Below are 27,995 nucleotides of genomic sequence, written 5' to 3'. Positions count from 1 at the left end.
CTTGTTCTACTTGTCATACATTGAGCCCAAGGAAGCCTGTTTGTCCCGCCTCAGGACATTTTAATGCACCAGACTGCTCACGCTCTGCAGGTGGATTTCATACAGTTGCCCCCACTCATGGGTATAAATACGCTCTCGTAACGGTTTTCATGTCGGACTCGAGCGTTTCCATGTAGAGTGGTGACTCCCTCTTCCATAGCTAAAGTCCTTGTAGAAAAGATCCTTCCCACTTGAGGACCTCTCCCGCCCCTGGAACTCCAGGGGACCTACTTCACTGGGCGGTTTCCATCAGGCTTATCATCCTCAGCCTTCAGGGCTGGTTCATGCAAGTGTAATTGTAAAGAGCTGGCTGGCTGAGTTAGTTGAAACCCTCCAGATACATTGGCCAAAAGTAGTGCTCTGGTTCTTCTGAATCTTAGATCTACATTTGGGACTCATAAATTCTCACCCTTCGAAATAGTCACGGATGGCCAAAGCATTTAGCCTCTGCTTTGTTTGACCCCACAATAAAAGGTTACATACTTCACATTTTGCAGGGGTCTAAGATCCATTGAGAGTAATCGTGCTGTAGTAGAGCAGTCTTTCTGCAGTGTGCTCCCTGGGGATGAAGATGTCAGTTTACAGCCTGGAGACTTCAACTACTGGAAGAGACCTATGCATAAAGACTCCCTCCTCCCTCACTGGAAGGACTTCTACCAGGTGTTACTGACTAATCCCTGTGCCACGAAGCTCCCAGAGTTAGACTTCTGGATTCATGTGTCCCATCTTAGAAAGGACCCCAAACCTGAGTGGACCTGCAGCCCAACTCAAGACTGAAAGCTAAGAATTTCTAAGGACTGAAGCAGACAGCTTTCCAGAGATCAGAGATATCCGGCCCAGGCCTGTGAAACCTGTTTCAGCCAATTCTGTATCACTCAGCCAAGTCATGCTGCTATAGTTGTAATTGTCCTTTCTTTGGCCTCCTTGCCGCCCTCTAGTTTGGCTGTAATGCACCCCTTTGCTCCCACCTTACAAGAACTCTCATTCCACCAACCTTACTGATTGCTGGTGATGATGAACCTGAACTGGAGGCCTGGCCATTATCCTTAGAAGGGTGGTGAAACCTGTCTGGCAGAGATACAAGGTTTTCCTTTGGCATCTTTGTGGCTATACTTAAATTGGCACCTGACATTACAGCATTCCATTGGGTGCCCCACCCCTAAAGGAATCCCTCTCACTTAAGCCTGGACTCTTACCGAAAAGCTTTCCAGTGTTCCAGAAGCATTAATGGGACTGGTGAATCTCTAGGCTACCTCCTGCACCCTTGTAACACTTGTATGTGATTCAGATGGCCATGGGTTCATTCCCCACTGGAATCTAGGAGACTGACGTCTCCTCCAGCATGTATCTCTTCGGTGGAGTGATGAAAATTTTAACGATACAGGGAGTAGAAAGCTGATGTGCTTTCTTCAGTGGCGCCTCATGGGGAGCTGAACAGAGATCTGTTGAGTGGTAGGAACTAATTCACCCTAGCTTGTCCCTGGCAGATCCCCAGCCTCCATCAGAACCTCACCCACAGTAACCAAACTCACCTGTTACTCCAAATATATTGAAATTTAAGATATTCCTCTAACTATCCTCACGGTGCTAAACAGAACCACTCACTTATCATGCGTTGTTGATAAATGACTGATTTTGATCATGAGATCTCTTTTATTCCAGGAAAAGAAAAAACCCTGTCTTTAGAAAACACTGGTTATTTCCTTCTGTGTGGAAGGAATGCATACCCCACACTTGCCCTAAATGGGAAGTGGCGCTTGGAGCCCTGTCCTCACTCCTGATGCTGGAGTTGGGAAAACCCTGCCTTCCATCGCCCTTGGGCCCAATCTGGGTTCCTTCTCCTGCCGTCTTGAGAGAGCACATCGTAGCTGGGATGGATACAATTTTGGGTGGATGCCTACAGATACGCTCCTGGTAGATAGAAAGGGATTTGCCCTTTGGACTTTTTCCCTTGAGTTGGAGTAGCAGAACTTGAAAAGGCAGTTAAGAATCTCATCAGATTCATGGCTGCTACCTTAATGCTTATGTCAGAGCTTTTGAATATCAACAAACCCAAGTAGACAGCCTAGCAGAAGTTGTCTTACAAAACTGCAGAGCCCTAAACGTCCACACTGCATAGCATGGGGGAACCTGTGCCCTGCTTGAGGAAGAATGCTGGGGGGTTTTTTGTTTTTTAAAATTTTATTTATTTACTTATTTATTTTTGGATGTGTTGGGTCTTCATTGCTGCACGCGGGCTTTCTCTAGTTGCGGTGAGCAGGGGCTACTATTCGTTGCGGTGCACAGGGTTCTCGTAGCGGTGGCTTCTCATTGCAGAGCACGGGCTCTAGGTGCGTGGGCTTCAGGAGTTGTGGCACACGGGCTCCGTAGTTGTGGCTTGCGGGCTCTAGAGCACAGGCTCAGTAGTTGTGGCTCTAGAGCGCAGGCTCAGAAGTCTTGGGACTTCCCTGGTTCTTAACCAGGGAAGTCCCAAGAATGCTGTTTTTATGTTAACAAATCGGGAAAAGTAACACAAGACTGAAAGTAGTGAAAGAGGGCTTCCCTGGTGGCTCGGTGGTTAAGAATCTGCCTGCCAATGCAGGGGACACGGTTTCGAGCCCTGGTCCGGGAAGATCCCACATGCCACGGAGCAACTAAGCCCACGTGCCACAACTACTGAAGCCCGTGCGCCTGGAGCCCGTGCTCTGCAACAAGAGAAGCCACCGCAATGAGAAGCCCATGCACTGCAACAAAGAGTAGACCCTGCTTGCCACAGCTAGAGAAAGCCCGCATGCAGCAACGAAGACCCAACGCAGCCAAAAATAAATTAATTAAAAAAAAATAATAAAAATAATGGAAGATAATATCAAACTATTAACTGAAATAGGCCATACCGCCGGGACCTGGGCCATTTTTGACCTATTAAATATAGGCAGCTGGGGAAACAGGTTGAGAAGTTTATTCTAGTCAGTAGCTATAATTGGACTTCTGGCCATGGGAATAATCCACATGGTTAAATTTCTCCTGTTTTGTATCAGCAGGCAAATGTCTTTCTCCCAGGTGTGTGTACAAAATAAAGTTGTTTTTCCTGTATGTAACTACAAAATAAAGGCTTATCCTGAAGCTCAGCTGACCATGGAAACTGAACTGACCACGTCAGAGGAACATAACTGAGGTTCCCCATTTCTCAATTGTTTTGTTAAAATGAGGCCAAGTATCTGCTTGCTGTTTTCCTCTTCCGTGGGATGAGACATCTGAGGATGGTCCTCCTCAGCTCCGAGAGACCCATAATCCACGTGCAGCTAATGGTGCCTCTGACTAAGTGAGATACCCACACAGTAAGACTGATGAGCAGTGCTTTTTGTGAAAGAGTTTAATCAAAAGGGGGGATGTGAAAGGATTTTAATCTAAAATGGAACGGAAGGATGTGAAATGGAGACTCTCTTGTGCATGCACCCTCAGAAAACATGTACCCTCAGAAAACAAAGATGGTGGGACTGATTTCCCATAAATGCTTGACTTATGAGAGATCGAAATTTATCCTCCAACCGGTGAGCATCTGCCAGGAATTTCTCCGCATCTTGGAACCACTTGCTGCATGGTCCCTAATTGGATTTTCCCCTTTTGCACTCTTTGCCCAAAGAAGCACCCCACCCCAAGCCTTCAGTGAACTCACCTGTAGCTCGCTTCAGTATGTGTGTCCTGAATTGCAGTTTCTCTGCTGTTCCCAAATAAACTCTATTTCTGGTAACTGGAGTTTGCCTTAGTTTACCTCCTTTCTTTTAGGTTGAAAGAGACCCCAGTCCACACCTTACTAGCCAGGTAACCTTGGGTTAGTCACCTCACCCTTCCCATCCTCAGTGTCCTGTGCACTGGGGATGCACCCTCCCTGCCAGAGTTGCTGTGGGTATAAATTGTGGGAAATTGCCTGTCACATGGGGACCTTGCTAGTACAGAAGGTGTTGGAATTAGGTGTGTGGCTTGACTGGGTGGGGAAAACGGGACTTTGTCCGTTAAGCTGGCAGTGACAGCTGCTGCAAGAGAGAGCAGTTGGTGTGTGTGGTCTACACAGAAGGTGCTGGTGGACATAATTGTTAGACAATGGAGACTTTAATTACATAGCCAAATTGTAGTTGGTTTCAGTGTGTAACCAGTTTGGCAGTAGGTGTCAGTATCCATTCCTATTCTCTGACCCAGAAATCCTACAGTCACAATCCTACTATTGCCATATAAAGAATTACTTGGGATGGGAAGCCATGTAAACTAAGATGTGTTCATGTAGATGTTATCCGAAGTATATCGGGGGGAAATCTTCAGTATTTAACAACTGGTAAAAGGTAAGTGTATTAGCTCTTAAAATGTTGTCATCAGATGTTATTTTGAAGACCTGCCTGTCTCATGTTTTGCATTTGTAATATATGAAAAAGCAGGAATATAAGCTTGGGAATCGGGCTTCCCTGGTGGTGCAGTGGTTAAGAATCCCCCTGCCAATGCAAGGGAGATGGGTTCAAGCCCTGGTCCAGGAAGAGCCCACGTGCCGCGGAGCAACTAAGCCTGTGCGCCACAACCACTGAGCCTGCGCTCTAGAGCCCGCGAGCCACAACTACTGAGCCCGCGTGCCACAAGTACTGACGCCCGCGTGCCTAGAGCCTGTGCTCCGCAAGAAGAGACGCAACCGCAATGAGAAGGCCGCGCACCGCAACCAAGAGTAGTCCCCGCTCACTGCAACTAGAGAAAACCCGCGCGCAGCAACGAAGAACCGACGCGGCCAAAAATAAATACATTTATTTATTTAAAAAAAAAAAAGATAAAGCTTGGGAATAGCCCGGGTGCGGCTGTATGTATGCAGCAGATTGCGGAGGAGCTAAGCTGGGAGGTGTAGGAATTCGGGTTTCTGTGTGGAGTGACTTTGGACTCAGCAGAAGGTGATGGGGACCGTTGGAGGGTTTTTCCTCTCCTGATTTTCATTTGTTTCCTTAAATCATTTAGCTTTTTGAAAAAGATAATGTAACATTTATGTAGTGTTTCGAATTTTTAAAGTAATTATAATGTTTTATTTTGAAATAGAATTACCTAAGAAAGATGCACTTAAAACAATCGTAGTTCATACATTCCATTTGGAGCTGTATTTCCTAACTGAAGCGTTATTGTTCTCTTTGACCCTGAAGCACTGATGAAGGGGTCTGGGCTTTGCTCAGATACCTAAGAATGAGTCATCGACCAGTTGTCAGCTTGAAACCACCCCTCAGAGGGGCATCTGAAGTGGATTTACGACATCTAGGACTAAGGAAATGTGATCACCAAGCCTGACTGTTTTTAGCTCTGCATTTAGATAGGGATTTGAAATTGTACTAATATCAAGTTCTGTTTAAGTCATAAATGTCTTAGAACCCACCTTTAATATTTATAGGTAGAAAGTCACCTAATCTGGAGATAATCTTTTTTTATATGTCTCTTGTAAAAGTGGGATCATAATTGAGTGTATTACATGATGTTTTTACACAAGTACTGCATCTTCAGTGTAGAAGTAGTAGAACACACAGAATAAACAAAATTTTAAAATTATTCTGAGTTAGGGTTTGAAAGGCAATGTGAGCACCAGTAAATTCTTTGAATTGCTCTAAAATAATTGGTCTAGCATAAATAAATGTTCCTGTTTCTGAAACTTACTATAGACATAAGGCAAGTTAAAATTGATGAATTGTCTTTATTCTGAAGTCTGGTCATTTTAGTGCCAACAAGAGAAATTTTTTATGAGTAAATGTGCTTGCACTGAAAGACGTATAAGTTTTTAATTTGATGAGTTTTCACAAGTGTGTGTATGCAAGTAACCAGTACCCCATTCAAGGTCTTGACATTTCCATCACCCCAGAGCAGTCCCTCTTGCCCCTCCTTACGAGGTCCTCATCCCCCACTGAAAATCACTGTGAAAAGAGTACATTTGAAAATTTTTTTGTCTGTGAATTTTTAGTAATGTTAATTCTTTTTCAATTTGTAGGAGATAAAAACATTCAGATGGCAGATAACAGGTAAGCCAAAATGGACTTTGTTTATTGGAGTTTAAATTTTAGTTGGTGAGCAAGAGGCAAGCCTTATTTCTGTAAACATCATTAGGTGCTCCAGGTGATGGCTCTTTTTTTCCCTCTGTGTTTTTGAGCCCATAAAGAACTTGCTTTAGATGTGAAAAGTGTGTCATATATTGATACTAAAAACCTTTACGTTTTTAGAGACTTTGTGTGGCTGTCCCACAGAACCACTGTGGGCACTGTCCTAACAGCTTGGCAAGGTGGTTTTTTTTAATAACGGTGAGGAAAGTATTTCATAGGTAACACGTGTGTGTCTGTAGTTGTCTTCTGCTCAAATCTGAAGTTACTGTGGAGACACCTCTTAATGTGTTAAATAAGAAAAACACCATTGTGGTATTTATCTGTGAAACTTTTTTTAGAGTAATACTTTTTCAATATATTGTTTTAGTTTTTCAGATGGGGTTCCTTCAGATTCCTTGGAAGCTGCTAAAAATGCAAGTAATACAGGTCAGTTCACTGCACGTGGGAAAGTGAACCGTTGGAGAGTTTGCGTGCAGAGCAGGGAGGCTCCTACTCAAACCTCGGAAATCAAGTGAATAGCACAGTGCACCTCTACCTGCCGTCTCTCGCTGTTAGCGCTGATTACCAGGCGCTCAGGCTTTTTTCACCTGTGCCTTTACTTCTCTTCCCGTGATTATTCTGAAGCACGTCCCAGATATCATATTATTTTGATATGATCATAAATTCATAGATATATTACTTTTCCTCCATTTTCTTTTTTTTTTTTTAATACATTTATTTATTTATTTTTGGCTGCGTCGGGTCTTCGTTGCTGTGCACGGGCTTTCTCTAGTTGCAGCGAGCGGGGGCTGCTCTTCGTTGCAGTGCGCAGGCTTCTCATTGCAGTGGCTTCTCTTGTTGCGGAGCACGGGCTCTAGAGCGCATGCTCAGTAGCTGTGGTGCGCGGGCTTAGTTGTTCCATGGCATATAGGATCTTCCTGGACCAGGGCTCGAACCCATGTCCCCTGCATTGGCAGGTGGATTCTCAACCGTTGCGCCTCCAGGGAAGGCCCTTTCCTCCGTTTTCAAGTATTTATCTATGCTTGTTTTTCCCTCTGAACTGTTTGAAAGCAAGTTGTGGATATTCTGGCTTTTTCTTCCTAAAACAATTTAGTATAAATTTCCTAAAAACTAGGATAAAGTCTCATAACCACAGTGCCATTACCACAACCAAGAAATTTAATGTCGGTCCAATACTATTAGCTAATGTACAGTCATGTTCATATTCTCCTGGTTTTCTCAGCATTTCTTTTACCTCCATACTCCACACTCAAATCCAGAGCTGGCCGAGGATCACATATCACGTTTAGTTCTGTCCCCTTTATTCTAGAGTTATCTCCCCACCTTTTTTACCCTTCCTCGCAGGGACACATCAGCAGGCTGTGTGCTCCAGCTGTCTTGTAGAATGCTCTGGATGGGTCTCGTGGTTTTCTCCTCACTAGATTCAGGGTAGATGTCTTGGCAAGACAAGCACATAGGCGACCTGATGGAGTGGAATGCAGTTAGGCCTGTGATGGGGCTCCCGAGAGTGCTGACGTGGTGAAGACAGTGTCTGCCGGTCTCTGCCCTTAGGGTCCTTGGAGTAAAGAAGCTGTTGGGCACCCTGCGGGAATCCTGTTCTCCGTAAGACTCTTACGTAGGGATTCGGGCACCACTGATGATCCTTGCTGAATGCGTGATGACGTTGGTGGTCACCAAAGGGTGTTTTTCTAATCCTATCAATCTAACATATTAACATCTATTAAAGAAATACTTCCCTATTCCCCCGCTACCCCATTTTAATGTTACTATAGACTCATGGATTAGCTTTTTATTCAGTGTTTAATCATTTGCCATCATTATTCTTTTTTTAATAAATTAATTATTTTATACAGCAGGTTCTTATTAGTCATCCATTTTATAAACATCAGTGTATACATGTCAATCCCAATCGCCCAATTCATCACACCACCAGCCCCACTCCCCGCCGCTTCCCCCCTTGGTGTCCATACGTTTGTTCTCTACATCTGTGTCTCAATTTCTGCCCTGCAAACCAGTTAATCTGTACCATTTTTCTACGTTCCACATATATTTGTTAATATACAGTATTTGTTTTTCTCTTTCTGACTTCACTCTGTATGACAGTCTCTAGATCCATCCACATCTCTACAAATGACCCAATTTCGTTCCTTTTTATGGCTGAGTAATGCTCCATTGTATATATGTACCACATCTTCTTTATCCATTCATCTGTCGATGGACACTTAGGTTGCTTCCATGTCCTGGCTACTGTAAATAGTGCTGCAGCAAACACTGGGGTGCATGTGTCTTTTTGAATTATGGTTTTCTCTGGGTATATGCCCAGTACTGGGATTGCTGGGTCATATGGTAATTCTATTTTTAGTTTTTTAAGGAACCTCCATACTGTTCTCCATAGTGGCTGTATCGATTTACATCCCCACCAACAGTGCAAGAGGGTTCCCTTTTCTCTACACCCTCTCCAGCACTTGTTGTTTGTAGATGTTCTGATGATGCCCATTCTAACTGGTGTGAGGTGATACCTCATTGTAGTTTTGATTTGCATTTCTCTAATAATTAGTGATGTTGAGCAGCTTTTCATGTGCTTCTTGGCCATCTGTATGTCTTCTTTGGAGAAATGTCTATTTAGGTCTTCTGCCCATTTTTGGATTGGGTTCTTTGTTTTTTTAATATTGAGCTGCATGACCTGTTTATATATTTTGGAGATTAATCCTTTGTCCATTTGATTCGTTTGCGAATATTTTCTCCCATTCTGAGGGTTGTCTTTTCGTCTTGTGTATGGTTTCCTTTGCTGAGCAAAAGCTTTTAAGTTTCATTAGGTCCCATTTGTTAATAGTGGATCGAAAAAGATCTTGCTGTGATTTATGTCAGAGTGTTCTTCCTATGTTTCTAAGAGTTTTATAGTGTCTGGTCTTACATTTAGGTCTCTAACCCATTTTGAGTTTATTTGTGTGTATGGTGTTAGGGGGTATTCTAATTTCATTCTTTTACATGTAGCTGTCCAGTTTTCCCAGCACCACTTATTGAAGAGACTGTCTTTTCTCCATTGTATATTCTTGCCTCCTTTGTCATAGATTAGTTGACCATAGGTGCATGGGTTTACCTCTGGGCTTTCTATCTTGTTCCGTTGATCTGTGTTTCTGTTTTTGTGCCAGTACCATATTGTCTTGATTATTGTAGCTTTGTAGTATAGTCTAAAATCAAGGAGTTTGATTCCTCCAGCTCCTTTTTTTCCCCTGAAAACTGCTTTGGCTCTTTGGGGTCTTTTGTGTCTCCATACAAATTTTAAGATGATTTGTTCCAGTTCCATAAAAAATGCCATTGGTAATTTGATAGGGATTGCATTGAATCTGTAGATTGCTTTGGGTAGTATAGTCATTTTCACAATATTGATTCTTCCAATCCAAGAACATGGTATATCTCTCCATCTGTTGGTATCACCTTTAATTTCTTTCATCAGTGTCTTATAGTTTTGTGCATACAGGTCTTTTGTCCCCCTGGATAGGTTTATTCCTAGGTATTTTCTTCTTTTTGTTGCAGTGGTAAATGGGAGTGTTTCCTTAATTTCTCTTTCAGATTTTTCATCACTAGTGTATAGGAATGCAAGAGATTTCTGTACGTTAATTTTGTATCCTGCAACTTTACCAAATTCATTGATTAGCTCTAATAGTTTTCTGGTGGCATCTTTAGGATTCTCTATGTATAGTATCATGTCACCTGCAAACAGTGACAGTTTGACTTCTTCTTTTCCAATTTGTATTCCTTTTATTTCTTTTTCTTCTCTGATTGCCGTGGCTAGGACTTCCAAAACTATGTTGAATAATAGTGGTGAGAGTGGACATCCTTGTCTTGTTCCTGATCTTAGAGGAAATGCTTTCAGTTTTTCACCATTGAGAATGATGTTTGCTGTGGATTTGTCATATATGGCCTTTATTATGTTGAGGTAAGTTCCCTCTATGCCCACTTTCTGGAGAGTTTTTATCATAAATGGGTGTTGAATTTTGTCAAAAGCTTTTTCTGCATCTATTGAGATGATCATAATGGTTTTTATTCTTCAGTTTGTTAATGTGGTGTATCACATTGATTGATTTGCTTATATTGAAGAATCCTCGCTTCCCTGGGATAAATCCCACTTGATCATGGTGTATGATCCTTTTAATGTGTTGTTGGATTCTGTTTGCTAGTATATTGTTGAGGATTTTTCCATCTATATTCATCAGTGATATTGGTCTGTAATTTTCTTTTTTTGTAGTATCTTTGTCTGTTTTTGGTATCAGGGTGACGGTGATGGCCTCATAGATTGAGTTTGGGCATGTTCCTTCCTCTGCAGTTTTTTGGAAGAGTTTGAGAAGGATGGGTGTTAGCTCTTCTCTAAATGTTTGATAGAATTCACCCGTGAAGCCATCTGGTCCTGAACTTTTGTTTGTTGGAAGATTTTTAATCACAGTTTCAATTTCATTACTTGTGATTGGTCCGTTCATATTTTCTATTTCTTCCTGGTTCAGTCTTGGAAGGTTATACCTCTCTAAGGATTTGTCCATTTCTTCCAGGTTGTCCATTTTATTGGCATAGGGTTGCTTGTAGTAGTCTCTTAGGATGCTTTGTATTTCTGTGGTGTCTGTTGTAACTTCTCCTTTTTCATTTCTAATTTTATTGATTTGAGTACTCTCCCTCTTTTTCTTGATGAGTCTGGCTAATGGTTTACCAATTTTTTTTATCTTCTCAAAGAACCAGCTTTTAGTTTTATTGATCTTTGCTGTTGTTTTCTATATTTCTATTTCATTTATTTCTGCTCTGATCTTTATGATTTCTTTCCTTCTGCTAGCTTTGGGTTTTGTTTGTTCTTCTTTCTCTGGTTCCTTTAGGTGTGAGGTTAGATTGTTTATTTGAGATGTTTCTTGTTTCTTGAGGTAGGCTTGTATAGCTATAAACTTCCCTCTTAGAACTGCTTTTGCTGCATCCCATAGGTTTTGGATTGTCATGTTTTCATTGCCATTTGTCTCTTGGTATTTTTTAATTTCCTCTTTGATTTCTTCAGTGATCTCTTGGTTGTTTAGTAACGTATTGTTTAGCCTCCATGTGTTTGTGTTTTTTACGTTTTTCCCCCTGGAATTGATTTCTAATCTCATAGTGTTGTGGTCAGAAAAGATGCTTGATGTGATTTCTATTTTCTTAAATTTACTGAGGTTTGATTTGTGACCTAAGATGTGATCTGTCCTGGAGAATATTCCATGAGCACTTGAGAAGAAAGTGTAATCTGCTGTTTTTGGATGGAATGTCCTATAAATATCAATTAAATCTATCTGGTCGGGCTTCTCTGGTGGCGCAGTGGTTGAGAGTCCGCCTGCCGATGCAGGGGACACGGGTTTGTGCCCCGGTCCGGGAAGATCCCACATGCCGCAGAGCAGCTGGGCCTGTGAGCCATGGCCGCTGAGCCTGCGCGTCTGGAGCCTGTGCTCTGCAACGGGAGAGGCCACAACAGTGAGAGGCCCGTGTACCGCAAAAAAAAAAAAAAAATCTATCCGGTCTATTGTGTTGTTTAAAGCTTGTGTTTACTTACTAATTTTCTGTTTGGATGATCTGTCCATTGGTGTAAGTGAGGTGTTAAATTCCCCCACTATTGTGTTACTGTCGACTTCCTCTTTTATAGCTGTTAGCAGTTGCCTTATGTATTGAGGTGCTCCTACGTTAGGTGCATATATAATTGTTATATCTTCTTCTTGGATTAATCCCTTGATCATTATGTAGTGTCCTTCCTTGTCTCTTGTAACATTCTTTATTTTAAAGTCTGTTTTATCTGATATGAGTATTGCTACTCCAGCTTTCTTTTGATTTCTGTTTGCATGGAATATCTTTTTCCATTCCCTCGCTTTCAGTCTGTATGTGTCCCTGGGTCTGAAGTGGGTCTCTTGTAGACAGCATATATATGGGTCTTGTTTTTGTATCTATTCAGCGAGCCTGTGTCTTTTGGTTGGAGCATCTAATCCATTCACGTTTAAGGTAATTATCGATATGTACGTTCTTATTACCATTTTCTTAATTGTCTTGGGTTTGTTTTTGTAGGTCCTCTTCTTCTCTTGTGTTTCCCACTTAGAGAAGTTCCTTTAGCAATTGTTGTAGAGCTGGTTTGGTGGTACTGAATTCTCTTAGCTTTTGCTTGTCTGTAAAACCTTTGATTTCTCTATCAAATCTGAGTGAGATCCTTGTGGGGTAGAGTAATCTTGGTTGTAGGTTCTTCCCTTTCATCACTTTAAATATATCATGCCACTCCCTTCTGGCTTGTAGAGTTTCTGCTGAGAAATCAGCTGTTAATCTTATGGGAGTTTCCTTGTATGTTATTTGTCGTTTTTCCCTTGCTGCTTTCAGTCAATTTTTTTGTCTTTAATTTTTACCAGTTTGATTACCGTGTGTCTCGGCATATTTCTCCTTGAGTTTATCCTGTATGGGACCCTCTGTGCTTCCTGGACTTCGGTGGCTGTTTCCTTTCCCATGTTCGGGAAGTTTTCAACTATAATCTCTTCAAATACTTTCTCGGGTGCTTTCTGTCTGTCTTCTCCTTCTGGGACCCCTATAATGCGAATGCTGTTGCGTTTAATGTTGCCCCAGAGGTCTCTTAGGCTGTCTTCATTCTTTTCATTCTTTTTTCTTTATTCTGTTCCGCAGCAGTGAATTCCACCATTCTGTCTTCCAGGTCACTTATCTGTTCTTCTGCCTCAGTTATTCTGCTGTTGATTCCTTCTAGTGTATTTTTCATTTCAGTTATGGTGTTGTTCATCTCTGTTCTTTAATCGTTCTAGATCTTTGTTAAACATTTCTTGCATCTCCTCCATCTTTGCCTCCATTCTTTTTCCGAGGTCCTGGATCATCTTCACTATCATTATTCTGAATTCTTCTTCTGGAAGGTTGCCTATCTCCACTTCATTTAGTTGTTTTTCTGGGGTTTTATCTTGTTCCTTCATCTGGTACATAGCCCTCTGCCTTTTCATCTTGTCTGTCTTTCTGTGAATGTGGTTTTTGTTCCACAGGCTGCAGGATTGTAGTTCTTCTTGCTTCTGCTGTCTGCCCTCTGGTGGATGAGGCTATCTAAGAGGCTTGTGCCAGTTTCCTGATGGGAGGGACTGGTGGTGGGTAGAGCTGGGTGTTGCTCTGGTGGGCAGAACTCAGTTAATCCGCTTGTTTGCTGATGGGTTGGGCTGGGTTCCCTCCTGTTGGTTGTTTGGCCTCAGGCGACCCAACACTGGAGCCTACCCAGGCTCTTTGGTGGGGCTAATGGTGGACTCTGGGAGGGCTCACCCCAAGGAGTACTTCCCAGAACTTCTACTGCCAGTGTCCTTGTCCCCCTGGTGAGCCACAGCCATCCCCCACCTCTGCAGGAGACCCTCCAACACTAGCAGGTAGGTCTGGTCCAGTCTCCCCTGGGGTCACTGCTCCTTCCCCTGGGTCCCGATGGGCACACTACTTTGTGTGTGCCCTCCAAGAGTGGAGTCTCTGTTTCCCCCAGTCCTGTCAGAGTCCTGTAATCAAATCCCGCTAGCCTTCAAAGTCTGATTCTCTAGGAACTCCTCCTTCCCTTGCTGGATCCCCAGGTTGGGAAGCCTGACGTGGGGCTCAGAACCTTCCCTCCAGTGGGTGGACTTCTGTGGTATAAGTGTTCTCCAGTTTGTGAGTCACCCACCCAGCAGTTACGGGATTTGATTTTACTGTGATTGCACCCCTCCTACCATCTCATAGTGGCTTCTCCTTTGTCTTTGGATGTGGGGTGTCTTTTTGGTGAGTTCCAGTGTCTTCCTGTCGATCATTGTTCAGCAGTTAGTTGTGATTCTGGTGTCCTCGCAGGAGGGAGTGAGCGCACGTACTTCTACTCCACCATCTTCCCTCACTGTCCATCGTTATTCTTTTTTGTGTGCAGATTGTCCCATTTGCCAATGGGGTCCCTGTAAGCTGGCTTCTGTGTCCTTTTGCTGCGTCCCCGTCCATTTTGAGTTCTCTGTAGCTTTGTGGCATAGGCGATGGTCCATTTTCCCGTGAACTTTCCTTTCCCCAGACCTGGAATCTACATTTATGCAAGGAGGCCTGTATCTTTTAGTTGGGACAGAGATTTAAAAACCAAAATATAAATCCCGTCTGCCATTATTTCTAGACCTTTCCGTGGCCAGAACCAGCGATGTGTGTGTGTGTATATGTTTAGTATTTACATGCAGTTTTGTATATACACAGTTACATGTGTTTTATACACATACACGGTGCTTCATGTTAATGATTGGGATTGTAGTTAAAAGGTAAAATTGAGTGCATACACGTTGTATTCAGCTTGCCCGCATCACTGTCTTACAAAAGGTGGGGGAGAACTCTAGGTCTGCGCTGCCTTTTGAGTCGGGTGAGGGCCCTAAGTTTGGGTTTCCATACAGTGTCGCTGAGAGGGAATCTTTTCAACACAGAGCCTGTGCCGCGAGCCAGGTGTGAACCAGTCTGTGGCACAGCTGACTTCCCTCTCAGCGTCGTGTTTGTTCTTCAGGAGTCGGTACAGTGTGTGTGAGCTGTCGAGGTCGCAGGGCAGAGGGGCGGGGGCTCCTGGGAGGAGGCGGGTTTGGGCAGGAGGGCAGGGTGGGTGAAGGTGGAGGCAGAGAGCGCCTGGAAGGTCTGGTGCCCCCAGGGAGCTGGTGGGAGTCGCGCTTTCCTGAGCTGGGGCACAAGTGCGCGCTGATTTCCTGAGCCACGGGCACCTTGTCCCCGTCCTCGGCTTCCGGAAGGGAGGTAGACTGCCTGAACTTAGCACGTGACAGTGTCCTCGGACCTCGGAGGGGACTGGGGCTTGTGCCGCTAAGGTGAGGAGCAGAACTCTCCAGGTACCCCCGGTGTGTTTGTAACCATCCCCTCAGTGATTAACACGGAGGATCGAATGCCTTTACAAGTAAATGTTTTTGAAACAGATGTTGTTTCTTTTTAACTCTTGATAGAAAAGCTCGCAGACCAGGTGATGCAGAATCCTCAAGTTTTGGCAGCTTTACAGGAACGACTTGACAGTGTCTCCCACACTCCTTCGAGCTACATCGAGACGTAAGTATGCTGCGAGGGAGACGACGCAACTTTAAGAGACAGAGAATAAACCTCTCCTGGTTCCTTAGACTAGGAATAAGTATGTTTTTCATTCAGTAGACCTTGCCTGCTGAGAGCCAGGCTCTGGGGTCCCGAAGGTGACTGCTGGGGTCAGAGCCTGGTAGAGGCTACAGGCCTGTGAGGGCCAGGGTAGTGCGGTGTGTCAAGTTATGGGCGAGTGTACGGTGCCAGCCTGCAGGGTGAGAGGCCTTCACAGGTCCCGTGAGCAGGCGGACTGGGGCCTCAGCAGGGGGCGGAGGTACAGGCAGATGGGGGCAGTGCTTTCTCTTCACGGTGGCTCCTGGTTCGCTAAGAGACCCAGTCCTGCCCGGCTCACCTATGTGAGCCTGCAACAGCGAAACGTGGCTTATTTGGACGAGATCTGTGTCTCTGTTGTACTGCACAGTGAACACCGTAAGGATGCCCACCCTCCAGGCCCTTGGACTGCTCGTCTCGGGGCCTCAGCTGCTCCGGGCTTCCCTCCTCCGGTCAGTGCACGGCTGCGTCTCAGAGAGTCACCCCGCACACACACTGGCTGGCCCACGCGGGGCTGGGGACAAGGGGGCACAGAGGGGGCACGCTTGGGGTCTGCTCTGCCCGTAGAGAGGGTTCTTCCGGGGGGTGACCTAGTGGGGAAGGTGGGGTGTGGTGATGCTGGGTGCAGGTAGGAGAGCTGAGTGTAAGTGGTGCTTTCTAGTTTCTGGCTTCAGAAACTGGGTGAATGGGGTGGGTGGCATTCACTGAGAGGAAATGGGGGAGGGGAACAAGGTTTTGTGCGATAGAATTAGTTCCACGTTCCATGCTGTACGTGACGTGCCTGTTGTGGGGAGAAGAATGGTGTGTAGTTCCTCTTACTGTCTGGAGGCTGGCTGGGGAGGATATCTGGGTTCAGTTGGCTTAGAGGTCCTTGTATTTTTACTCCATTAGGAAGATTAGGAAGTTAGGAAATAACGTTAGGTTGTGTAATTAACGTAGAAAAGAAGTACAGATGTTAATGTATTCAGCGTTACTAAATTCTTACTCTGCTTTTTCCTTGTTCTCTAACTAGCAGTAGTTCTAGAACGGTTTCTGTAGTTGGCAGTCTGTAGTGAAGGACCTTTGTCCAAACTGAGGTTGCCGTGGGTATGATTATACCAGGACAGGGTCCTTTGTGATTCAAGGCTTTTCTACTACACTTGACCCTCTGTATCCACGGGTTCCCTGGGTTGTAGATTTGCAGATTCAACCAACTGTGGATCAAAAATATTGGGGGAAAACTTTTCCAGAAAGTTCCAGAAAGCAAAACTTGAATTTGCCTCACGCCAGCAACTATTTACATGACATTTACATTGTATTAGGTATGGTAAGCAATCTAGTGCTGATATATAGTATACGGGAGGATGTGCTTAGTGTGCAAACACTATACCATTTCATATAAGGGACTTGGGCATCCATGGGTTTTGATATTCACAGGGTTCTGGAACCAGTCCCCCTTGATGGCTGTATTTTCTAAACAGTGCTGTGCTTGGGAGCTGCCTGGTACTGTATACCATTAGACTAATGCCAGCCCTGCCCTTGAGGAGTCAGCCCACGTGGAGGAGGACTCAGAGGGCAGGACCCAGGCCCACCAAGGGGGATAGTGTGGGTCTTTGTGGGGCCCAGGAGTCTGCTCTTGTTTTTAAAAAATTAATTTATTTGGTTGCACCGGGTCTTAGTTGCGGCAGGCGGGCTCCTTAGTTGCAGCATGTGGGAGCTAGTTCCTGACCAGCGATGGAACCTGGGCCCCCTGCATTGGGAGAGCAGCGTCTTAACTAACCACTGCACCACCAGGGAAGTCTGCAGTAGTCTGCTCTTTGTTCCAGATTGTGACTCAGGACTTCAGGTTAAACAAATGATTTTAATGGGTTTAAAATGTTTTTTCCCTTCTGATTTATAAAAGTAAGGCATACAAACTAAAATGTTTCTTAGAAGGTAAAAAGTATCAAAGGGCTAAGGAGCTGGTAGTTGTCTGACTCTAGACTAGAATGCACGCCTTGTCTCTGTCGTCTCTGGTTTTTCCCTTGCTGTGTCAGCAGGAGCTCGTCCTGTGGTGCTGAGTATTCCTTGAGGACACGGTTGTGGACAGGCCGTTTTAATCCTGCTCATCTTGTCATTGTTCCCAGTCTTTCACTTTTACAAATAATACATCAGTGGTCACTCCAGCACATAAACATTTGGTTATTTCCTTAGGATAAATTCTTAGAAGTAGATGCAAAGAATATTTTCAAGGTTCTTGTTTACCCTTAAGAAAGATGAGTCAATTAGAGGGCCTCTGCCCTCAGCCTTATCAAACCTGGGAATTTCTAAAATTTTCTTCTCTCTTTTATTTAAAAAAAATTTTTTGACTGCACCTCGAAGCTTGCGGGATCTTACTTCCCCGACCAGGGGTTGAACCAGGCCCTCAGCAGTGACAGTGCAGAGTCCTAAGCACTGGACTGCAGGGAAGTCCCCCCTGGGAATTATTTTTTAATTGCCAATTTGGTAAGGAAGAGACAGCAGTTCTTTTAAATTTACATTCTTTTGGCTATTTCATGAGATTGGACCTTTCTTCTGTGTTTCATTACCTGTATTTTTTGTGAATTATCTTTCAGCTTCCTCCTCCGCCACCGCCCTGCTTTTGGTGGGGGGGCGGGGAGGTGGTGTTTGTCCTTAATGATTTTTAGGAGCTCGTTTTCATGGTAAGGGTGTTAATTCTATGTTAATGTTAATTTATTTTAGTAAAAAATAAGCATGCCGCCTTATTTTGCAGGCATATGGATGTTTTATTTTTTATTCCCTCTCTTTTAGTTTACCTAAAGCAGTAAAAAGAAGAATCAACGCACTGAAACAGCTTCAGGTGAAATGTGCTCATATAGAAGCCAAGTTCTATGAAGAAGTTCATGACTTAGAAAGGAAGTATGCAGCATTATACCAGCCTCTCTTTGACAAGGTAGGGAACTCTGTTAGTAAACTTAATTAGTATATTTCAGAAAGTTCTTCAGGCAAAACATCCAGATGTACCCAGTGAATCATTGACTGTTACTCTTTTTTTTTTTGACATCTTCATTGGAGTATAATTGCTTTACAATGGTGTGTTAGTTTCTGCTGTATAACAAAGTGAATCTGCTATACATATATCCCCGTATCTCCTCCCTCTTGCCTCTCCCTCCCACCCTCCCTATCCCACCCCTCTAGGTGGACACAAAGCACCGAGCTGATCTCCATGTGCTATGTGGCTGCTTCCCACTAGCTATCTGTTTTACATTTCATAATGTATATATGTCCATGCCACTCTCTCACGTCATCCCAGCTTACCCTTCCCCCTCACAGTGTCCTCAACTCCATTCTCTATGTCTGCGTCTTTATTTCTGTCCTGCCCCTAGGTTCTTCGGAACCATTTTTTTTTTAGATTCCATATATATGTGTTAGCATACGGTATTTGTTTTTCTCTTTCTGACTTACTTCACTCTGTATGACAGACTCTAGGTCTATCCACCTCACTACAAATAACTCAATTTCGTTTCTTTTTATGGCTGAGTGATGTTCCATTGTATATATGTGCCACATCTTCTTTATCCATTCATCTGTCGATGGACACTTATATTGCTTCCATGTCCTGGCTATTGTAAATAGAGCTGCAGTGAACATTGTGGTACATGGCTCTTTGAATTATGGTTTTCTCAGGGTATATGCCCGGTAGTGGAATTGCTGGGTCGTATGGTAATTCTATTTTTAGTTTTTTAAGGAAGCTCCTTGCTGTTCTCCATAGTGGCTGTATCGATTTACATTCCCACCAACAGTGCAAGAGGGTTCCCTTTTCTCCACATTTATTGTTTGTAGATTTTTTGATGATGGCCATTTTGACTGGTGTGAGGTGATACCTCATTGTAGTTTTGATTTGCATTTCTCTAATGATTAGTGATGTTGAGCATCCTTTCATGTGTTTGTTGGCAATCTGTATATCTTCTTTGGAGAAATATCTATTTAGGTCTTCTGCCCATTTTTGGATTGGGTTGTTTTTTTTGTTTGTTTTTTTTTGCGGTACACGGGCCTCTCACTGTTGTGGCCTCTCCTGTTGCAGAGCACAAACTCAGCGGCCATGGCTCACGGGCCCAGCCGCTCCACGGCATGTGGGATCTTCCCGGACTGGGGCACGAACCCATGTCCCCTGCATCGGCAGGCGGACTCTCAACCACTGTGCCATCAGGGAAGCCTGGTTTTTTTTGATATTGAGCTGCATGTACTGCTTGTAAATTTTGGAGATTAATCCTTTGTCAGTTGCTTCATTTGCAAATACTTTCTCACATTCTGAGGGTTGTCTTTTCATCTTGTTTATGTTTTCCTTTGCTGTGCAAAAGCTTTTAAGTTTCATTAGGTCCCATTTCTTTATTTTTGTTTTTATTTTCATTTCTCTAGGAGGTGGGTCAAAAAGGATCTTGCTATGATTGATGTCGTAGAGTGTTCTGCCTATGTTTTCCTGTAAGAGTTTGATAGTGTCTGGCCTTACATTTAGGTCTTTAATCCATTTTGAGTTTATTTTTGTGTATGGTGTTAGGGAGTGTTCTAATTTCATTCTTTTACATGTAGCTGTCCAGTTTTCCCAGCACCACTTACTGAAGAGGCTGTCTTTTCTCCATTGTATATTCTTGCCTCCTTTATCAAAAACAAGGTGACCGTAGGTGCATGGGTTTATCTCTGGGCTTTCTATCCTGTTCCATTGATCTGTATTTCTGATTCTGTGCCAGTACCATACTGTCTTGATTACTGTAGCTTTGTAGTATAGTCTGAAGTCAGGGAGCCTGATTCCTCCACCTCCGTTTTTCTTTCTCAAGGTTGCTTTGGCTCTTTGGGGTCTTTTGTGTTTCCATACAAATTGTGAAATTTTTTGTTCTAGTTCTGTGAAAAACGCCATTGGTAGTTTGATAGGGATTGCATTGAATCTGTAGATTACTTTGGGTAGTATAGTCATTTTAATAATGTTGATTCTTCCAATCTAAGAACACAGTATATCTCGCCATCTGTTTGTATCATCTTTAATTTCTTTCATCGTCTTATAGTTTTCTGCATACAGGTCTTTTGTCTCATTTGGTAGGTTTATTCCTAGGTATTTTCTTCTTTTTGTTGCAGTGGTAAATGGGAGTGTTTCCTTAATTTCTCTTTCAGATTTTTCATCACTAGTGTATAGGAATGCAAGAGATTTCTGTGCATTAATTTTGTATCCTGCCACTTTACCAAATTCATTGATTGGCTCTAGTAGTTCTCTGGTAGCATCTTTTGGATTCTCTACGTATCGTATCACGTCATCTGCAAACAGTGACAGCTTTACTTCTTCTTTTCCAGTTTGGATTCCTTTTATTTCTTTTTCTTCTCTGATGTAGCTAAAACTTCCAAAGCTATGTTGAATAATGGTGAGAGTGGACAACCTTGTCTTTTTCCTGATCTTGGAGGAAATGGTTTCAGTTTTTCACCATTGAGAATGATGTTGGCTGTGGGTTTGTCATACATGGCCTTTATTATGTTGAGTTAAGTTCCCTCTATGCCTACTTTCTGGAGAGTTTTTATCAAAAGTGGGTGTTGAATTTTGTTGAAAGCTTTGTCTGCATCTATTGAGATGATCATATGGTTTTTCTCCTTCAATTTGTTAATATGGTCTATCACATTGATTGATTTGCATATATTGAAGAATCCTTGCATCCCTGGGATAAACCCCACTTGATCATGGTGTATGATCCTTTTAATGTTCTGTTGGATTGTTTGCTAGTATTTTGTTCAGGATTTTTGCATCTATGTTCATCAGTGATATTGGCCTGTAGTTTTTTTTCTCTGTGACATCTTTGTTTGGTTTTGGTATCAGGGTTATGGTGGCCTCGTAGAATGAGTTTAGGAGTGTTCCTCCCTCTGCTATATTTTGGAAGAGCTTGAGAAGGATAGGTGTTAGCTCTTCTCTAAATGTTTGATGGAATTTGCATGTGAAGCCATCTGGTCCTGGGCTTTTGTTTGTTGGAAGATTTTAAATCACAGTTTCAATTTCAGTGCTTGTGATTGGTCTGTTTATATTTTCTATTTCATCCTGGTACAGTCTCGGAAGGTTGTGCTTTTCTAAGAACGTTTCCATTTCTTCCACGTTGTCCATTTTATTGGCATAGAGTTGCTTGTAGTAATCTCTCATGATCCTTTGTATTTCTGCAGTGTCAGTTGTTACTTCTCCTTTTACATTTCTAATTCTATTGATTTAAGTCTTCTCCCTTTTTTTCTTGATGAGTCTGGCTAATGGTTTTACAAGTTTGTTTATCTTCTCAGAGAACCAGCTTTTAGTTTTATTGATCTTTGCTATGGTTTCCTTCATTTCTTTTTCATTTATTTCTGATCTGATCTTTATGATTTCTTTCCTTCTGCTAATTTTGGGGGGGTTTTTGTTCTTTGTCTAATTGCTTTAGGTGTAAGGTTTGGCTGTTTATTTGAGATGTTTCTTGTTTCTTTTTTCTTTTTTTTTTTTTTTTTTGTGGTACGCGGGCCTCTCACTGTTGTGGCCTCGCCCGTTGCGGAGCACAGGCTCCGGACGCGCAGGCTCAGCGGCCATGGCTCACGGGCCCAGCCGCTCCGCGGCATGTGGGATCTTCCCGGGCCGGGGCACAAACCTGTGTCCCCTGCATCAGCAGGCGGACTCTCAACCACTGTGCCACCAGGGAAGCCCTGTTTCTTGTTTCTTGAGGTAGGATTTTATTGCTATAAACTTCCCTCTTAGAACTGCTTTTGCTGCATCCCATAGGTTTTGGGTCGTCGTGTTTTCATTGTCATTTGTTGCTAGTTATTGTTTTATTCCCTCTTTGATTTCTTCAGTGATCTCTTGGTTATTTAGTAGCGTATTGTTTAGCCTCCATGTATTTTGGGTTTTTTTACATATTTTTCCCTGTAATTGATATCTAGTCTCATAGCATTGTGGTTGGAAAAGATACGTGATATAATTTCAGTTTTCTTAAATTTACCAAGGCTTGATTTGTGACCCAAGATATGATCTATCCTGGAGAATGTTCCATGAGCACTTGAGATGAAAGTGTATTCTGTTGTTTTTGGATGGAATGTCCTATAAATATCAAGTCCATCTTGTTTAATGTATCATTTAAAGCTTGTATTTCCTTATTTATTTTCATTTTGGATGATCTTCTGTCCATTGGTGAAAGTGAGGTGTTAAAGTCCCCTGCTGTGATTGTGTTACTGTCGATTTCCCCTTTATGGCTGTTAGCATTTGCCTTATGTATTGAGGTGCTCCTGTGTTGGGTGCATAAGTATTTACAGTTGTTATATCTTCTTGGATTGATCCCTTGATCATTATGTAGTGTTCTTCTTTGTCTCTTGTAATAGTCTTTATTTTAAAGTCTGTTTTGTCTGATACGAGAATTGCTACTCCTGCTTTCTTTTGGCTTCCATTTGCATGGAATATCTTTTTCCATCCCCTCAGTTTCAGTCTGTATGTGTCCCTAGGTCTGAAGTGGGTCTCTTGTAGACAGCATGTATACAGGTCTTGTTTTCATATCCATTCAACCAGTCTGTGTCTTTTGGTTGGAGCATTTAATCCATTTACATTTAAGGTAGATATCAATATGTATGTTCCTATTACCATTTTCTTAATTGTTTTGGGTTTGTTATTGTAGGTCTTTTCCTTCTCTTGTGTTCATGCCTAGAGAAGTTCTTTTAGCATTTGTTGTAAAGCTGGTTTGGTGGTGCTGAATTCTCTTCGCTTTTGCTTGTCTGTAAAGGTTTTAATTTCTCTGTCAAATCTGAATGAGATCCTTGCCGGGAAGAGTAATCTTGGTTGTAGGTTTTCCTCTTTCATCACTTTAAATATGTCCTGCCACTCCCTTCTGGCTTGCAGAGTTTCTGCTGAAAGATCAGCTGTTAACCTTATGGGGATTCCCTTGTATGTTATTTGTTGCTTTTCCCTTGCTGCTTTTAATATTTTTTCTTTGTATTTAATTTCTGATAGTTTGATTAATATGTGTCTTGGCGTGTTTCTCCTTGGGTTTATCCTGTATGGGACTCTGCACTTCCTGGACTTGATTGACTATTTCCTTCCCCATATTAGGGAAGTTTTCAACTATAATCTCTCCAAATATTTTCTCAGTCTCGTTCTTTTTCTCTTCTTCTTCTGGGACCCCTATAATTCGAATGTTGATGCGTTTAATGTTGTCCCAGAGGTCTCTGAGACTGTCCTCAATTCTTTTCATTCTTTTTTCTTTGTTCTGCTCTGCAGTAGTTATTTCCACTATTTTATCTTCCAGGTCACTTATCCGTTCTTCTGCCTCAGTTATTCTGCTATTGATTCCTTCTAGAGAATTTGTAATTTCATTTATTGTGTTGTTCATCAGTGTTTGTTTGCTCTTTAGTTCTTCTAGTTCCTTGTTAAACATTTTTTGTATTTTCCCCATTCTATTTCCAAGATTTTGGATCATTTTTACTATCATTACTCTGAATTTTTTTTCAGGTAGACTGGCTATTTCCTCATCATTTGTTTGGTCTGGTGGGTTTTTACCTTCTTCATCTGCTGTGTATTCCTCTGTCTTCTCATTTTGCTTAACTTACTCTGTTTGGGGTCTTCTTTTCGCAGGCTGCAGGTTCGTAGTTCATGTTGTTTTTGGTGTCTGCCCCCAGTGGCTAAGGTTCGTTCAGTGCGTTGTGTAGGCTTCGCGGTGGAGGGGACTGGTGCCTGTGTTCTGGTGGATGAGCCTGGATCTTGTCTTTCTGGTGGGCAGGTCCACGTCTGGTGGTGTGTTTTGTGGTGTGAACTTAGTATGATTTTGGGCAGCCTCTCTGCTGATGGGTGGGGTTGTGTTCCTGTCCGGCTAGTTGTTTGGCATGGGGTGTCCAGCACTGGAGCTTGCTGGTCGTTGAGTGGAGGTGGGCCTTAGCGTTGAGTTGGAGATCTCTGGGAGAGCTTTCGCCGTTTGACATTACGTGAGCCTGTGAGGTCTCTGGTGGACCAGTGTCCTGAACCCTCCTACCTCAGAGGCACAGGTCTGACACCCAGCTGGAGCACCAAGACCCTGACAGCCACACGGCTCAGAAGAAAAGGGAGAAAAAAAGAAAGAAAAAGAAAGAGAGAGATAGAGAGAGAGAGCGATTTATTAAAATTAAAAATAAATTATTAAAAATAAAAAAATGTTTAAAGTAATTTAAAAAGAAGAAGAAAACAAGAAAGAAGAGAGCAACCAAACCAAAAAACAAATCCATCAATGATAGCATGCGTTAAAATCTATACTTTAAAAAAAAAAAGGACAGACAGAACCCTAGGACAAATGGTAAAAGCAAAGCTATACAGACAAAATCACACAAAGAAGCACATACACATACACACTAACAAGAAGGGAAAAAGGAAAAAATATATATATATCTCTCTACATATATTAAAAAAGAAGGAAGACAGCAACCAAATGAATAAACAAATCTACCAATGATAATAAGCTCTAAATACTAAACTAAGATAAACATAAAACCAGAAACAAATTAGATGCAGAAAGCAAACCCCAAGTGTACAGTTGCTCCCAAAGTCCACCCCCTCAATTTTGGGATGATTTGTTGTCTGTTCAGGTATTCCACAGATGCAGGTACATCAAGTTGATAGTGGAGCTTTAATCTGCTGCTCCTGAGGCTGCTGGGAGAGATTTCCCTTTCTCTTCTCTGTTCGCACAGCTCCCGGGGTTCAGCTTTGTATCGGCCTCGCCTCTGCATATAGGTCGCCTGAGGGCGTATAGCTCATACAGGACAGGGCTAAAGGAGCAGCTGATTAGGGGGCTCTGGCTCACTCAGGCTGGGGAGAGGGAGGGATACGGAATATGAGGTGACATTACAATAGCCTGAGGCACACCGTGTGTTCTTCCGGGGAAGTTGTCCCTGGATCACAGGACCCTGACAGTGGCGGGCTGCACAGGCTCCCGGGAGGGACGGTGTGGATAGTGACCTGTGCTTGCACACAGGCTTCTTGGTGGCAGCAGCAGCCTTTGCGTCCCATGCCCGTCTCTGGGGTTCGCGCAGATAGCTGCGGCTCGCAGCCGTCTCTGGAGCTCGCTTAGGCAGTGCTCTGAATCCCCTCTCCTCGCGCACCCCGAAACAATGGTTTCTTGCCTCTTAGGCAGGTCCAGACTTTTTCTCGGACTCCCTCCCGGCTAGCTGTGGTGCACTAGCCCCCTGCAGGCTGTGTTCACGCAGCCAACCCCAGTCCTCTCCCTGGGCTCTGACCGGAGCCCCCACCCGTCCGGCGGTGAGCAGGCAAGCCTCTTGGGCTTGTGAGTGCTGGTCGGCACTGATCCTCTGTGCAGGGAATCTCCCCGCTTTGCCCTCCGCACCCCTGTGGCTGCGCTCTCCTCCATGGCTCTGAAGCTTCCCCCCTCCGCCACCCGCAGTCTCCGCCCGCGAAGGGGCTTCCTAGTGTGTGGAAACCTTTCCTCCTTCACGGCTCCCTCCCCGAGGTGCAGGTCCCGTCCCTATTCTTTTGTCTTTGTTTTTCCTTTTTTCTTTTGCCCTACCCAGGTACGTGGGGAGTTTCTTGCCTTTTGGGAAATCTGAGGTCTTCTGCCAGCGTTCAGTAGGTGTTCTGTAGGAGTTGTTCCATATGTAGATGTATTTTTGATGTCTTTGTGGAGAGGAAGGTGATCTCCGCGTCTTACTCCTCTGCCATCTTGAATGTTTCCCCGTATGTTATTCTTTAAGCCCCAAAACTTAGAATCTTAAGCTATAAAAGCATCCAGTTTTCAGTCTTTTTATACACATTATTTACAATTTCACTGTCTTTACTCTCAAGTTTCTGAGTAACTGAGTGTAACGGTAAGAAGATCTCGTTTTTACTTAGAGAAGGGAATTCATCACTGGTGACGCCGAGCCGACAGACGCAGAATCCGAATGGCACAGTGAGAGCGAAGAGGAGGACAAATTGGCCGTAAGTTTTTTTAATGAGCGCCACTTGTGTTCCGTTTCAATGCTGTTAGAAATAAGATGGTTTGGGGTGGTGATCTAGTGGTTAGGATTTTGCACTTTCACTGCTGTGGCCTGGGTTAAATCCCTGGTCTGGGGAACTGATACCCCGTGCAGTGCGGCTGGTGGGGAAAAAAAAGAAATCTGGTGGTTTTCTTTTACAAAGAAAAGAGCTCCTAACAGTAGGTGCGGCTTCAGCCTTAGGATGTTTAGATTTCTTTATGACAGTGAAACTGGACGGCTTGGTTCTGTTAGTTAATGTGGTGAGCCAGACACAGTCCCCTTTTTCAGCCGTCTGTGGCACCTCTGCACAGTGGTACAGTGAGATAAGGGATCAGGGGAGTGGAGATTAAAACATCAGAAAAAGTCTTAGTCGAGAGAAAGCAAAAACCCTCAAGGAGAGCACAGCTGTGTCTGTAGAAGGGCAGATACTAGAGGGTGGGCGGTGGTGGGGAGAGCATACTGGAAACATCCGTGCCATCCTGCTCGGGGACCAGCAGTGACAGTGAAGTAGCCCCAGTGCATCTCACCACTTTACATTGGTAAATGGTCCTTTTGGTGATGTGTCCTGTCCATCACCTGCTTGCAGCCTTTTTTTTGGTGATGGGTATCATTCCAGTGCCACGGAAAGTCCCAAAACGACAAGGTGAACTTTGTTGACCTGATTTTACATTTGGGAGTGGCTTTTCTATCCTATAGTATAAACTTCTGGGGTTTTTTTGTTTTTGTTTTTTTAAGTGTATGTTAGTTTTGGTAGCTATACATCTTTCTGATCTTTTAAAAACATGTAGAATCTGGCGTAGTTGAAGCCATGCCTGTGGATCAATATAGTTGTGAATCAGTTCTTCATTGTACGAGGAAAATCTGCCCCTGTTAACTTAAAAAGCCCCTTGTGATCATGTCCTTCTAAGAATCACATGTCAGGCCTGTGATGTTAGAAAAGACTGCCCTCCTCGTGGCTACATCGCCTTTCTCATCACCCCCCTGATGTGCGCATGGTGCCTCTGTCCCAACATCTCCGTATCATTGGACGTGCAGCTTGCGGGGCAGTTTCTTGTTGCTGGAGATCCTGGAGTATCCCTCTGGTGGTTGTCCCAGGAGGGACAGCGAGCCAGCGCCCCCCAAGTCAGGGGGGCATTGTATCAGCTCTTCAGCTCTTTTCCCCTTGGTCTGGAGTTACATCTGGCTGGAATGCCTTAAATGCTTTGTTCCTCAGAGACGTTGGAAACTGTGATGGGCACAGTGGTCTTGGAGATGCAGTTTCAAAGAGCAAGGGTTTTTGATAGAAGTTTACATGGGATTCTGAAAATATGGTCTGTATTAAGCCATTCAGTTATTTGTAAAGTTGTTGCTTCATGATAAGTATCCAATTTTGCATCTTATTTTTCTAGGGAGACATAAAAAATAAAGCAGTCATAGCGGAAAAAGAAGCAGCAGCAGCAGAAGAGCCAAACCCAAAAGGAATTCCAGAGTTCTGGTTTACCATCTTCAGAAATGTAGATATGCTAAGTGAATTAGTTCAGGTAAGCACACAGGCACATTCCCACTTTAGAGAAGACATTATTTATTTGTGAACTTTCAACCGCATGTCTAGCAGTTGTTGACTGTGGGTGGAAAGGTGCCTTCTGTGACCATAACTCAGGGGAGTCAGGGTCCCCGGGAGGCCTGGCTGCAGTTGGAGCCCCCGTGTGCCCTCGTGTAGCGGCCCTCACGGAAAGGCCTGCCACGCGGAACCTCAGCCGAGCTTAGGGTCGCTTTGTCTCCTGTAAAGTGTCTGTTGTCTCACCCCAGGAAGCTTGTTAACAGATTCCAGAC

At 43.6% G+C, this 27,995-nt stretch overlaps 1 protein-coding gene across 4 annotated transcripts in view; it reads left to right on the top strand.

The window, feature by feature from the left end:
- NAP1L4 (nucleosome assembly protein 1 like 4) overlaps window positions 1-27,995 on the top strand; it is a 63,672-nt gene that overhangs the window by 13,298 nt on the left and 22,379 nt on the right. For all 4 annotated transcript variants that reach the window (XM_030833185.2, XM_030833187.2, XM_030833186.3 and 1 more), the window contains exons 2-7: window positions 6,017-6,047; window positions 6,493-6,551; window positions 15,080-15,179; window positions 18,024-18,165; window positions 26,059-26,145; window positions 27,572-27,703. In XM_030833185.2, coding sequence (XP_030689045.1) covers window positions 6,034-6,047; window positions 6,493-6,551; window positions 15,080-15,179; window positions 18,024-18,165; window positions 26,059-26,145; window positions 27,572-27,703 — 534 coding nt within the window. In that variant the 5' untranslated portion in view covers window positions 6,017-6,033. The remainder of the gene's footprint in view (window positions 1-6,016; window positions 6,048-6,492; window positions 6,552-15,079; window positions 15,180-18,023; window positions 18,166-26,058; window positions 26,146-27,571; window positions 27,704-27,995) is intronic.

The sequence above is a fragment of the Globicephala melas genome, chromosome 8 (assembly GCF_963455315.2).
Source record: "Globicephala melas chromosome 8, mGloMel1.2, whole genome shotgun sequence".
NCBI lineage: Eukaryota > Metazoa > Chordata > Mammalia > Artiodactyla > Delphinidae > Globicephala > Globicephala melas.
The sequence above is the reverse complement of the archived record's forward strand: the minus strand, read 5'-3'. Positions and strand labels throughout refer to the sequence as shown.